This window comes from Mercenaria mercenaria, chromosome 19, assembly GCF_021730395.1.
Source record: "Mercenaria mercenaria strain notata chromosome 19, MADL_Memer_1, whole genome shotgun sequence".
NCBI lineage: Eukaryota > Metazoa > Mollusca > Bivalvia > Venerida > Veneridae > Mercenaria > Mercenaria mercenaria.
In genome coordinates this window covers 7,260,864-7,273,684 of record NC_069379.1, presented here as the reverse complement: position 1 = coordinate 7,273,684, position 12,821 = coordinate 7,260,864, and the positions used below count along the sequence as shown (strand labels likewise).

The 12,821-nt window shown below is 31.7% G+C and overlaps 1 protein-coding gene across 1 annotated transcript in view; it reads left to right on the top strand.

Moving 5' to 3' along the window:
- The first annotated feature begins 6,063 nt into the window (after positions 1-6,063).
- Positions 6,064-12,821, top strand: part of LOC123543070 (uncharacterized) — a 72,913-nt gene continuing 66,155 nt past the window's right edge. The window contains exon 1 of the mRNA XM_053532098.1: positions 6,064-6,346. Within this exon, the coding sequence (XP_053388073.1) occupies positions 6,274-6,346 (73 nt within the window). The 5' untranslated portion in view covers positions 6,064-6,273. The remainder of the gene's footprint in view (positions 6,347-12,821) is intronic.

Here is a 12,821-nt window from a genome sequence, read left to right as displayed (position 1 = left end):
AGTTGGATAAAAAATGACACAAATCATTCTCTAATTTAAGAATCATATATATCCATGTCAGAATTACCAATATTTCAGGACTCATTTATTTTCGGAAAGGAAAATTCGGATTTTTTTCTATTCTAAAAGGTCGAGTTGAACACTCTTCTAATGATTTTTAAGAAGCCACGGTAGCAAGTGATATCTTCCAGTTTCTGAACATTTCAATTTCAAAGATGCAAATTGAGGCCGATGTGTTTTAATTTTCGGATCCATCGTTAAAATCTTTTATGAAAACTGAGGAATCAAAATTATCTTGCAAAAAAGTAACAAATTAAATGTATCTTTCGTACTTATTTAAAATTCGTCAGTCATACAACTGCATGCCACAAACATGACAATCTTTTTTTTGTAAAAAATCGCAACACATAAAGTACACCGTAATCGGCGTTAATTTTGGTGAATTCTCGGCAGAGGTCAAACATACAAGCTGGCAGATGTTTTGATTACTGAATAATCTTCAATTCACACATTATTACGCAATTATCTTCTCAAAGTGTCAACCAACTTCAATAGTCGAATTGTCAAATACACCGCCTAGACTGGTTATCGATTTTATTCACTACCAGTGTCTAGGTAAACACGTGTATCGGGAGCCAATTCTTGGGCCGCTTATATCACTACGGAAAAAACAAATGCCGAGGAAAAAAACTATGCGCCACTTATTTTCGCCAGTTCGCAAAATTTAGCGCCAAATTCTTAAAATTATCGCAAATGGCGACATTGGCGATCGGCAGCGGAGGCCCTGGGTTTATACAACGTAGCAATATAAATTGTTTATAAACCAATTTATGGTGTTGCAACAAAACACGTTGTATGAGTTTTAATTTTAGCTTGATATGTTCTGATATGATTAGTATGTAACGTCAAAGTTCTTCAAACCATTTTACATTCAAACTTAGCCGTGGTATGGCAGACATTAGATACTATTTAATATTTGCGTATCTCACAATGTAATTTGCAAGCTACATTTTTGTAGATATAACGTTCTCTATACGAACACGCGTTGCAAAATGAATGGTTTCAGAACAATTAATTTATCATGATGTATTGCATTTAATGCAATCAATACACTGTATTTGAATGTAGATAGTTTTAAATGTTAATTGCTTGTATTTGTGGACATTTTATCAGGTTACATGGTAACACACAAAAAAAAAAACCCAAGTTTAAATGTCTGCCTATAAAAGCACACTTTCTTATTTGTACAATTTCTTTGAAATTCTTCTTTCAGTAGCAAGGGTAGAAAAGTGTTATTTTATAGAATTATGTGTTTGATATCCATTTTGTTGATACTCTTGCGTCTTTTTCTAGCAATATATTATGGGCATTTGTGCTTAAAAACATATTCATTAAGTTAATTGTAATTGTGAATTTTTGTGCATTTATCGTTTTATCTTAGTATCGTGTGTTTCTACATATAAGCCTAAGATAACTATAGTAGCATGGTCTTATAATGTTACGGTTCCGTCTACAAACACAAAACCAAAGAGATATGTCAGACACAGGTTGTGTACATAGACGGAGAGTTACAGTAATAAATACGACACAAACACACACAATGTATTTGCTTTTACTTTTAACGAAATAGATAAAATGCGGCAACGTTGCTTCATGAAACAGTTATAACAATCGAGATCATTATTAGTGATGGTAAATATGGCTACAAGGCAAAGCGGAATGTCTCTATTAAAGAAAACGTACACTATTATTGTAATCATTTTGTCTAATGCTGCTGGTCAATTGTCCATTTGGTGCATTTAGTTTCCGTGAAGTATGACCATTTCACACTATCGATCATAGATTGTAGATATTAAAATTATATTTCAACCAGGATGTATATGATACAGTGATATTGTTGATTTGGTTTTTGCAGGGTATATGTTATATAGCGCTAAACAGAAACAAATATTTTGGTGTCACATCTCATTTACACCGAGTTCTAACACGTTCCGATTTATTTCCCTATTTAACAAAAGACTAAAACGGTAAGTTATTATGCAATACACGCTCAGTTTGTACGTCCCAGTTATTACGTCATCGCGTCAAACGTCATAGCAGCGCACAGTAACGCCACACCAAATTGATAAGTTGTTCTTCGGAGTTTTTTTTTCTGAAAAAAGGCGAAAAGAATAATTTAAATATTTTTTTTGTGTTTGGGGTGTTTAAGAAAATCAGGAGTGAGCGAAAAGCGAATGGATATATTTGTCTTCATTTGGCTCTCGACTGACAAAAAAAACCCCTAAAAATATAATTATAGTCCTTTTAAATTAAAATAGTTCCTAGGGATTGAGAAAATCTGACCTACAGACGCATAACAAAGCAAAATTGTGAAAAAAGGTAATAACATTGTCATACAGTTCACTGTAATGAAATAATGCATGATTTTGAAAATGCTGTTAGAAAATATGTAATAAACAACAATGCATAACCTTTCACCATACTTATACATATGTGACTTGAATATTTACTGCTATGAAAATGTAGCATTTTAGCTGACTTTACGAAGTTATTGATACATCAAATATCTCGGTAAGATCTATTAAAGCTTTTCATTTGAATAGTTGTCTACACCAGGATCAACAATAATCTTAAGTCTGACTCTAGACAGAGTTATGCCTCTTTTTAACATAGCATATTTCTAATTAAGTTTTATATAATGACCAATAGCTCTGTTACTTTCAAAACCTCTGACTATTATGCCATTTTTACTGGCAAAATTCTGATTTAGAAAAGTCGAGCATGATGTCATATGTACACCTCTTTTCCTAACTTTAAACTTTCATAACATATAAAATTTGTTGAAACAAAGTTTCAATAAAGGTCTGAAATGGAGATTAACGTGCATTAACATTAATCTACTAAATGACTGGAAAATTTGAAAATCGAAACTGATCTGAAAACAGCTCATCATGTAAATTCCTTACCCCACCAACATACAAATGCTGGTCATTTGGACAGGAAAAACAGAAAACAGATAGGTGACATGCATCAATAAATATTTACCCTTACCAAAATAATGTAGATTGATGTTACCGAATAAATTAGAATTTTTTCTTAATCCAATTTTCAATGAAATAAATCATTTTTGTAGCATGTAATTTGGTAAACATTTGAAGAAAATGGCGTAACTGCATAAAGGGAAAATAACTTTAATGCAACTAAATGTGAGTGTTAGAATTTATTATAGATGATGTGTGCGTTGTATGTATTTAATTTGAAAACAATCTGGGACTGGAATTATAAGCATTTATACACTTTTACGTCCGTTAAAAGTAGCACACCAAAAAAATCGGATTGATTTCTTTTTCAGTGGGGCGAGCGCAAGCCAAAAAGAAAAAAAGTGTGTTTCTGAAAATATACGAGCGGCAAATCCGATAAACAACAAAACGAAACCAAACAAAAAGGCAAACGTTTAATGAATATTTCCAAAAATGTAGAAAATATACCTTGATAACGTGTTAAAATTGTGATAAAGTATCTACAACAGTGCTTTGCTTTATATTCAAATCATTGTTTGTTGTTCAGACTAATTATCATATCACTTGGACTACGCCCTGTTATAAATTGTACTCTATGTTTATGTTGATCTGAGTTATTACCGATATGGTGCTAAACATAACTTGTACATGTATGTTAAAAAGCTTACCTAATAGATGTTTATAAAAATGTATATTTCATTATGTAAATGAAATGTAAAATCATATTGAACGCTACAAAACTTGCTACTAAAATGTTCATCTTTGTTTGTTGACAATAAATTGTCTTTACATCTTGGTACAATTGAATGCTTAGTGTTTGGTACCAAACGCAAAATAAAACAGTATGAAAATTTCAAAATTGTTTTCAATGGACATAACATTAGTAACAATACACTGTTGTCTTGATACTTCTTTCCTCGGCGAACCATGGTGAATGATACTGTAACTAAGGTTAACTTACGACTTTTTATGAAGACGAACTTACATCATGACTGGTGGTAGGTGCAGATGGAAATATCCGGCTCTGAGGTAACTGTTTAAACGGTAACTTGGTAACTACCACCATAAATAGTTACTCTCGAGATAGATACTGCACCTAACACCAGTGAAAGAACGTTATTAGTTTATATCTAGAGTTAACACAAGTGTTGTCGTATTATAATATCTGGGGATTGTCGATGAATATCTGGAGATGATATAAAATGAAACGAGTATGCGGTAACCCTTTTTTTGTGATAAAACGTGCAAATAGTCAGGTTACATTAATCGTATGTCGATAAGCTCACACCTGTTTTGATTATGCGTTTTAGGGCTATTTAACGTTTACGTTTACCAAATTGAATGTAACGCGTATGTATAACAAGAGAGTTCACAGCTCGTGATTTCCTGTTTAAACATATGCTGTAAACAAAAATGGCATGTTTGATTGCAGGCTAAATTTTAAGCTACAGTTATGTTATGCCAAAATAAACCCTCGCGAATATTGCAGCAATTCTTATTAATCCACAGACTCATTATAAAAGTGATAGTATTAACTGTAAAAGCTGTAAAATTTCATAAGCCGAACGTGATTTTCACAAAATAATTACATTTCTGTTATCGATGATATAACACTTGAAACTAGATAAATTGAAATAGCAGTGATTAGGAGGCCAATGTAACACAGCGAAATGTATAATAGAAGATAAATCTAGTCTTATGATTTCTTTAAGTGCTTTATCATATTTGACAACGCCTCTGTTGTTATTTAGTTATTTCTGATAAGTAGTCGTTTATCATTTTACGCCGTAGGCTACGGTTTTTGCTTTATGGTATTTTTTGAATATTAGACATTTCGTCCCGGTGTCCAATATAATGAATTAATATTTTTCTACTTCATTATAGATAGTTTTGTGTGTTCCAGTATAAATTATTTAAAGCCAAACATTTTTTTTTCATTTTAATATGACCACAATGAAACATTATAGAAATATATGTACGAAAATTAGCTGCATATATCAAATACTTTCACAACAGTTTTAGTTTCCTTAAAAAATGAATCGATCTTTTATGCTTGCATTCTGATCAGACATATATTATGATTATTTTATTACAGTCCTTGGAAGATGTTCGTCAGAAAATCATGAAACGTTCACTGTACAAGCAAGTTGAAATAATACACTCACCGTTATTCATCTGTAAACTGCAGTGTATATATTTAATAATTTAAAGGAAAATAAAGTGTTCTTAAAATTATAATTACATGGCTGGTAAAGCTACAAATTCGCAGCTTTGATTTAAAAATGATGTAAATCTGACATTCAAAAATGGCAAAATAAGTATACACCTATATCATGTATTTGAGAAAACCAATGCAGAATGTGGATTTTTATCAATTTAAAATTACTCCTTTTTTAAAAAACAAAAAAAGTGTTTATGAAGTAGAGATACTGAGTAAATCAAGGTGTGAGATATTGAGATTTCAAGACGAGTTATGTGAACTTCTGCATATGCTCTGATAAACGTTTTCTGAAAATATTTAAAACTAAATATTTTGTACTTACAATATATTTTTTTTTAATTTTTAATGTGACTTCTTTGTTTTTAATGCACTTTTTAGAATGTTGACAATTTGCCGTTAATGTTCACATACTTTAAATGCTATTTTTAAGGAAAAATTGCAATACACCACAATCATTCCCCTGATGTTATTCGCAAGAGATGTGATTGGGTCTAAAATTTAAATAAACCAAATGTTTATGTTCCAAACACGCTGTCCTCAACGCCCTTCTTTTGTGACTTAAATATTGTTACAGTGACTTTCAAGACTGCATTATGTTTATCAACAGTAATGAGTCAATTCCTAAAGAACGATCCTATTTACACGACATTTTTAAAGAGGCCAATGAAATGAATAATAGATAATGAAATGAGTAATAGATATGTGTGTCCTAATCAGGCTACACATCGATCTCTGTATTTATCTCTCTGATAGAGATATTTGTTCAACGAAAAGAACCGAACATCTTCAAATGGTTTTGTTATCTCTTGCAATACCGTGAACGTGTACAATAACTCAGTCTGTTGTCATACTTTGTGATAACTCAAGGCAATTTATCTGTCCGCTCGTTTTTATTTGTAGTTTGAGCAAATGAATTTAAGATCATTCAATAAATCTTGTAACGGATTATTACTAAGTTCCTTCCAACACAGTGTTTGACTGACAATAGACATTATTCTGCCAGCCAATGCAAGGGTTCTGAAAACCTTGAAAATGGTGACGGCCAGGGAAATGTTGACTGGATTTATTCTGATGTTTCGAATCCAAGCAACGATTGGGAGTTACGGTAAGTTGAATAAATCAACATTTTTCTTTTTTTTCTTTCGTAGCCAGCTACAATTAGCTTCATCTCTGATTTCTAGAAGTATCCCATTCTTGCATATATTTAAACTTTTGATATCCGGAAAATGTTGAAGTAACTACCTTGTTTTGTATTTTAAAATTAGGACGTTGAGATATATCTATCTGAGGTAGAATCACACTGATGATATCACATTAATTCATAATTCCAGACTATAAGAAAAAAGTTAAGACATATAGAATATCCAATGCCTTTTCAATTCTAAGGGACCATATAATGAAATGCCGTAATTTTAACCCTTAGCCTGCTAAATTATCAAAATGGACTTGTCCATCATTCAGTTTGGGCAATAACATTTATTATTTGACGGTGTATTCACTGAAAATTTATTGACTGAATAACGAACAGTGCAGACCCTGATCAGACTGCATGGATGTCGCAAAGGCAGAATAACTTGCCGCCAGCAGGGTAATGGTTAAAATTATAGTAGCATTCATAAAATCCACGGTTAAGAAAGATGAAATATTCCAAATTTAGTTTTAATATGTTCTATCAAACAAAATACGTATTTAGTAAGTCTATAAAGAATAATATATGTCTCGAAATTTTCAACGTTTTATTGACGTTAATTATTAAACGAAAACAAATATGAACACATGTTTAACTAAGTCTGAGTGCTTATAACACTTCAGTGAGAAGGTTTAAAAATTTTAAGTTCTAGCTATTTTCAAGAGGTTCTTTTATCATTGTTAATTTTGACGTAACTGTAGCTTGCTATGAAGTCATTAACACTAAAAATGTATTTCCATACCACGATAAGGTTTTGCGAGCTTTACCAGCACCGGTGGATAAGATATCTAAGTCCTAAAATTGCTCGATACACATCTATAAATTACAATTCTCGTGCATAGCTATTAACCTATAAATATCATTTGCATATTGCTGCATGAAATGAATTGCGGGTACCTATCATAACATTTTATTAATAAAAGCATACATGTCCACATCACCAGTTAACCTTATGAAAACTTTACAATCAGGGTTAGTATGTAGTGAACAAGACGTCTGAATCTGACGTCATAGGGATTCAAGGTCTGAATCTGACGTCATAGGGATTCAAGTCCCAGAAGAGGAGTATCGCCTTATTCAGAAACGGTGTTCAGCCGAGCAAACAATGTAACAAAAGCGACATAACACAGTGTCATGGAAGTGCACTTAAGATTTGGACATTTCTATTCAACATTACGGTGTATACGTTTAGACTTCTGAAGTTACAGCTTCATGGAAACGATAAATAATATACAATTTTAAAGGAGGAAGTAATGAATAATATATCAGTAACACCCAGTAGTTTATTAGATTTATGTTTTTATCAGAATTGATATATTTGAATCAAATTCATATGTTTGTGTACGAGATAAATATTGATATACTGATGTCGGTAAGTCTATCGGTGATTATTTTGATAACGTCGATGTCATTACTGAATTGGTTATTTCAAAATTACACATACTCCTTTATGAGATTCATTCAGTTTTGTTTGTCTGTAAATTTACTGATATAACAACTGAAATACAAGAGAAAATCACATGCATCCGTTCTACGCAATCAGTAACAATGGTGGTTGGGCTTTTTTATCTCGCCGTGACGGCAGTCGCCACAGTTTTTGCGATACCATCATCGTCGATATCTCCGTCCGTGTTATGTGTAGACACCTTAACACCGATTCCCAGCAAGCCCATAATTCGGTTATAACTTATAACAACTGAATGAAATTTAATGCATACCTTTCCCCTAGTAATATTAAATTCCATAACTTTTATTGTGGTTAATTTGTATCTCTTTCTGGTATTTTGCCATTTTACAACAATATTCCGTTTGCGATTTTCAACAAGGTGGTATCTTAGTTAACTAAACACAACTAAAAAAAAATACATACCACTTTGCCATGGTAATACCAGCTAATTTACTATTCTGGGACTGCCACTTTTCTATAAATTCAACTAGCATTGCAAGTGTTACCTTTATGAATAAAACGAAAACAATTGTTTACTTTCTGCAATTATAAACAGTAGTTCAATGTTAATGAAATATAGAGTAGTTATTTGTCACAAGGAAATCTCGCGATATTATGAAATTTAAAAATTTACATGCAATATGAATTTATATATAACAACATATATATTATATGGTGTCCGGAAGCAATTGGTCTTAGCAAACCATGCAGCATGTACATTCTTTGCATTGATCTTAAGCGACCTTTTAACATTCCATTTGAAATCTTTCGTTTTCAAACTTAAGCCTTATGTTTATTCACCAATTCTAAAATTTCATAAAGCAGCGACAAAGAGATCAACGATGTATTGATAAAATGTCACTCGTGAACAGTAACTTTATAAAAGGCAGACAAACTGATAAAATAACGCGGAACAATTTGACCAGCATTTGACATCACTATTCACTCCCAGCTTTAATGCTTGATCATCTTAGAATACGGAGATAAACACATCCTTGTGAAAAAAACACTTTATCACAATATCAGGAAGGTAAAATATGAAAAATAGATTAGAAACAAAGTCTCTAAAATCATTAACATTACGTTTGAATGAGTTCCTTCCTGAGATAAACACGTTTGGTGCTTTGGAGGTAACTTCTAACTAGTGTTTTGGTAGCTTTTAAAATGCAGTTGCAAGGCGTTATGTTAATACTGATTTGATCCCGCGATACCGTCAACGGCTAAAGTAATATAAATGATATTCGAAATAGCATATATTACTTGTGTTGTTCCGGGTCTTAAACCTTCGTGATTATAACCAGGCCTTTTATCAAAACACAGAAAATATCAAAGTGCAAAGACGTTTATGAAAATCTCCGAGGTTTTAAAGGACTGTATTGGTTACGCAGTTGGTGGGGAAACCCTTGGCGCAATGTCCATGTAGCCGCGGGTTCCATCCATTAGCTCCTTTCATCTATTACATTTTCATTAAACTTCAAAACGATGCATATCCTTTACCAAAGACTGTTTATTTTAAGATATAGACTAGTTTACTTGAAAGGAATTTGCAGGAAAGAAGTACATTTATTTCTGAAATTATACATTTTCTTATCAAAGTAATAATGAACAGCTATGCTAATGCGTACACTTTTAATATATAGGCTTTGATTTAAGTTCGTCTACTATAAAAGTAACCTCATTAGATAACCAGTACGAGCATATCAAGGTGAACTGACATTGAGATGGTCCTATTTCGTCTGAGCTAAGATATTCCTATCGATCCTAAACTTTGCCTAGTGGACGTTTTTGTTTTTATATCCCTAAAATCAAATTTTCGAATATTGCTGTAACCCGTCGCCCTATCCATTAGTATATATTATTTTTTCTTGTTCATATGATTTTGTATAAAGACAAATTATTATTAACTTGATTTTCATTTAATTAAATTTTGATGTAGTGTTTGAGAAAAAAAGGTTATTTACGTTTTGCTATCTTTGCTACCACAAATAACTAGATATTTCCAACACAGGTTTCCTTGGCTTACGTTAAAACTTGATAAAACTTTGAAAGCAAGCTTGATGCCAGATTATTGAATGGCGTGCCAGTCTATAGTCAATCTAACCCGAACTTCAATCAAAATGGATTTGCTTTTGACCGACAAACCATATACAAGAATTGTAATTTATAGATGGATATCGTCAAATCCAAAGTGGGTTTCAGTGTCATTTTTTGATCAGGTATAAATATAAGTTTCATTATAGGATTAGCGGTCTTACTGTCTACATCCATGCATAATTTGACTAAAACAGACAAAATTTCTTTTGTCAGTCACATTTAAAGTTTTATTCATACCGTTTAAAAAAAAATATATATTGCCTTTAAATTTGTAATTTTCCAATTTGTGATTATTAAATTTTATGTCTGTCTCGATTTGAATTGAGCAGGAGAGTTTTTTAATGGAGTTCTTCCTTAATAGATATTATACGTATTCATAGATCAATTCTTTGTAATTAAAAGATATAATTTATTTTACTAATAATAGAACCCCCAATCATTCCTTATTGTAGAAAAAATTGCCATTGTCGTCTAGATCATTTTAAGTCGTACTTTATGTTAATACAATGTGATTTACAACATGATCCTGATATTATGACAGCCCGACAAATAAACTATGAACTATAATGTATTCCGCGTGTTAAATCCACAGAAAGCTATAGAAAACTCTATGGCAAAGCACATATACGCAACAATAAAAGAACAATTCAGTCTAATTAAGTTTTGTTTGTAAATAAGCATCGAAATTAGACAGAGCGTAGACATTTTAAATTGTCTCAAATTATGGAATATTCTAGAAAGTTAAAAAAGTAAGCCAAATAAAAAGTAAATCTTTCATCAGCTGTTCCTTAGAAGGGAACTGCCCGCACTCATTACGTTGAGTGACCAATTTTGTTATTAACCATTCAAATTTGTAATGTATAAAGCGGAACGTTACATACTATATTAGAAAAATTCAAAAGTCATATGAAACCAGATGTTATAGGGGGAAAAGCTGCTATAGCCAAAATATTCGTTTTTCTCTGCTTTTTTATCAATATTTAAAACAACTATCAGTGAACGAAAAAGAAATTTTTGTTTTGCGGCCACCAGCCATAAAAAAATTTGGCACGAATACGTCGTATTGCACGCCTAGCCACCGGCGATATCAGACTTATCTCCTCGACAATACATCAGAATGCTTTCCAACAAGTAATTTTAAGATCACTGTCTGTTTATTGCTATTTGTTATCTCAATGGTTGTGCTAGTGATTTTTAATTATAAACATTCAGATGTGATTCTAAGCTTGTTATCCAGTTTATCAAAATCAGTAGGCCCAACATTTCTTTTTACTCCTTTTGAAACTATAAATTACGAATTAACTTATAAGACAATGTATTTGTGTAAATGTGAACAAAAAACAACTAAAATTACCTGTTAGTTATAATTTGGATCCTTGTATACCCTTTCAATAATGTGGTTCATTAATTTTAAAGACACTGATTCTGGTATGCCTGGTATGTGGCCTATGGAGATGATAAGGTCTGCGTATTGGTGATAAGGGCCAATACACAAGTCTGGACCATTGGTAGACTTGCTTCTGTTTATCATAACAAGCTACTGTATAGCTACTGTGCAGTAAATAAATTGCAGGTGATATTTCTCACCTTTATAGCAAATCAGTTCTCACCTTTATAACGAGTTTAGAAAGCTTGATTGAATTAGGGCTAAATAAACAAAGTGATAAGATACAATAGTGTTTTATCATATTTTTAATAAAGTAAGTTTTTTAACAATTACATCTCATTATTGCTGTTTATTATTATCAAAAATATAAAAAATGCATTCAGGCACATAGCTTTTAGAAGTAATAAATTATTGTGTATTTTGAACAATGATATATCTTTATTGCTGGATTTTATTATACATAAAAGAAAGTTAACATTATTTAAACAACACAAGAGAAATTAAGCATTTTTAATATATAACATCCTTCTGTCTATATACCTTCTCTATCTATTAAAAATGCAACTGAACGCTTCTTTAATTTCTAATAAAATCCAGCAATTATCTTTTTTTGTTTGCTTTTATTTTGTTACTTTTGATAAAAAGATCATATCATTGAATAAACAAACTTGTAATTTCTCTTATTAAGTTTTGAATAATTATTTTATAGTGAGAATTGCTTTGCTATAAGAGTTATAATTTAATTGGCCAGGACATTACTCACATGACTGAGCAATCAAAATTAGCATCTTAACAATTAAAATTTTGTGTACATGCTGAAAAAAGACTAAAAAACAACAGCATTTCAATTAATAAAATGCAAAACACAGGAAATAACCAATTTACCTGTAGGCAATAAAATTTATGATTCTCTGACAATAATTAGGCTACATGTCAAGTCTACAGGGGTTTTATGGACCCTTATCAGACTGGACCAGACAGGATCTTGTATATTGGGGATTAAAAAGTCTGGTATTTGGGGGGGGGGGTCACTTATATAGGAGATTTTCTTTGTCTTTAAGATAAAGAGAATATTAGTTTATGTCAGATCACTTTGTACTGTACTAACTCTAACCCTCCCACTTTGGGAAGGAAGGGTGGGATTGGTGGAGGTTGGGAGATTTTATGATTTTTGATTATTTGCTTAAAACTATTTATAATAAACTACTTTAAATTATGAAAGTTTGGCTTAACCGTACGGGTATGCTATGAAACATTTATACAAGTACATCTTATATATTGCCTTATCTGTTTGATCCGTTTGTCTTGATATGACACAGCGATTTCTGAGAGTTAAAACGGTCTTACTGTCGGATTCTATGTGTTTTCGAGTGTTTAGTGTTATCTAACTCCGAAAATGCATTGCCATTCTCATTCATCAAATGTTCGACATGGTACCCGAGTTCTACCGGGGAACCATGGTA